The 2,365-nt window shown below is 52.0% G+C and overlaps 1 protein-coding gene across 1 annotated transcript in view; it reads left to right on the forward strand.

Moving 5' to 3' along the window:
- Nucleotides 1-2,058: 2,058 nt before the first annotated feature.
- The window catches only part of PTGES (prostaglandin E synthase), a 10,359-nt gene continuing 10,052 nt past the window's right edge, over nucleotides 2,059-2,365 (forward strand). Inside the window, exon 1 of the mRNA XM_011364336.2 lies at nucleotides 2,059-2,251. Within this exon, the coding sequence (XP_011362638.1) occupies nucleotides 2,123-2,251 (129 nt within the window). The 5' untranslated portion in view covers nucleotides 2,059-2,122. The remainder of the gene's footprint in view (nucleotides 2,252-2,365) is intronic.

The following is a 2,365-nucleotide window of genomic DNA, read 5'->3' on the forward strand; positions in this document are numbered from 1 at the left end:
GGCTTCGAAGAATCTTAGGGCACAAACTGTTGATGCTTCCTACGGAAGAAAGAGCCGACGGATCTTTGGGGATGTTCTGTAATAAGCAATCAAGCTATCTGCCTGGGGGTCTCCGGACAAGTAAAGAGAGGCTGAAGGAGACAGCGGAGGTGTGTGCTAGTTTCCTGCGGCTGCAAATGACCACGCATTTAGCTTCTCCAAACAACTCAAATGTATTCTCTCACGATTCTGGAAGCCAGAAGTCCCCAAGTGGATTTCAGTGGGCTAAAGTCAAGGCGTGGGTAAGGCTGGTTCCTTCTGGAAGTTCTCAGGGAGAATTCATTTCCTTGACTTTCTACAGCTTCGAGAGGCCACCTGCATTCTTTGGCTCATCTTCAAAGCTAGCAGTGTCCTCTCTTCTCTCCTCGGTGACCTCTGCTCTCTCTTTTTCATTCCTCCCTCTAATTCACCGAGGTAAAGACGTCCAAAACTGTAGAGAATTTTTATGAGTTTATTTGCGCCAAGCTGATGACACGCGCCAGGGAGCAAGATCTCAGATGCGCCGGAGAATAAGTTTCGCGGCCTCTTTTATGTAGTTGAAAATAAGGAGGGGACGTTAGGAAGATTAGAGGCCGGTAAAAGAAAGCGAGGCAGGGATCACTTTACAGGATAATTTACAAGATTTTGTGTTCTCTCGAGGGCGATTCTGGCTTATTTCCAAGGCGTGTTAACGAGACGCACAGACACAATGGTCAGGGCTTGCTTAAAGCAAAGATAAACCTTTCGCTAAAGAGTTAGATGCCTGGGGTGTGATTGCCAACACCTGCCAAGTTAGGAATTTATGACCCGATCACCCTGTGAGGTTTCTTTCCATAGAACCCTTTTTTTCATCCATACGTTCTACTGCTTTCCTCTTAGGAGGGTCTTTGTAATTAAATTGGATTCACCCAGATAACCTAGATCAGCGGTCCCCATCCTTTTTGACACCAGGGACCGAGACTCCTGTGAGAATCGGATGCCTGATGATCTGAGGTGATCTGAGGTGGAGCTGAGGGTGATGCTAGCTCTGGGGAGCGCCTGCAAATACAGATGAAGCTTTGGACCAGTACGGTCCATGGCCCCGGGGGTTGGATCTAGGGTAATCTCATCTCAAGATTTTTACCTAATCCCATCTGCAAAGTCCCGTTTGCCCTATAAGGGTAACATGTTCACAGGCTCTGGGGGTTGGGGTATGGACATCTTTGGAGGGCCATTATGCAGCCTACTACAGATAGCAAAGTCGCATCGATGGAGGCATGGCTGCGTCTCAAGTGTCCGGGCTGAGTGAGGGGCAGATGGCTCAGGTCTCGTCCCCAGCACCTACCCTGACTCTCAGGGAGATAGACACCGATCGGCAACATCGGCCACCTGTGGAGGTCCTGCCAGGTGACCCTCTTTATCGCACGTACCGGAAGGCAGGCCCTGCACACACCCCCGTTTTACAGATGAGGGCCGTTAAAGAAAACGCCACAGATCCCAAACGGCATCACTTGTGCTAAAAGCCTGAGTTTAGTACCTGATCTGATTGCAGTTTCGACCTCTCCCAGATACGTAATCTTAATCAACCAGTCTGGAATTTTGGGGTTAAGCACCAGGAACGTAATCCGTCACATGGGGCTCTCCGCCCACCCCCATACTGCCCACAGAAAAAAGGGACGACCCGAAAGATAAAAGCTTTCCCCTTCTCTGCCCTCAAAAGAAAGATGTTGGGGTCCACAAATAACTCTCCTGCTCCCTCTCTAGTCGCTAGATGGGATGTCACTGGATTCACAAATCACTTAATAAAGCCAGTTAGATCTTCGAATCTACTCCATTGAATTTTATTCTTTCTTTTTCTTTTCTTTTCTTTTTTTAAACAGGAAAGAGATTAGAAAGTGGTTAAGAGTTTGTCAGGAAGGGGTGGCCCGGGGCCAGAGGCTGGATGAGGGACGCCCCAAGGCTCTGCTCTCCCAGCACCTGGTGGCAGAGTTGCTTCTGCAGCTGGGAGTGGGCGGGTGCTGAGTGGGGACAGGCCTCCTGGCTGCTCTCTCTCCGCCTCCTGGCTGCTCTGCAGGCACTACCAAGCAGCCTGCGTTGGGTCTTTCCCAGAGCGCCCGCCTTTGACATGCCTGCCCCGGTGCTGGCGATGGTGACCGGCCAGGTGCTCCCGGCCTTCCTGCTCTGCAGCACACTGCTGATCATCAAGATGTATGTGGTGGCTGTCATCACCGGCCAAGTGAGGCTGCGGAAGAAGGTACGTGCCGCCCTGGGGGCCCCCGGAGCGCGCGCGCTTCTCCCGCTGGCTCGCTGCCCAGGCGGTTTCAGGGCCAGGGGTGAGCGTGTGCGGTGGGAGACCCCGTGCCTCTCC

This window comes from Pteropus vampyrus, unplaced genomic scaffold (genome assembly GCF_000151845.1).
Source record: "Pteropus vampyrus isolate Shadow unplaced genomic scaffold, Pvam_2.0 Scaffold95, whole genome shotgun sequence".
In the NCBI taxonomy this organism is placed as follows: domain Eukaryota; kingdom Metazoa; phylum Chordata; class Mammalia; order Chiroptera; family Pteropodidae; genus Pteropus; species Pteropus vampyrus.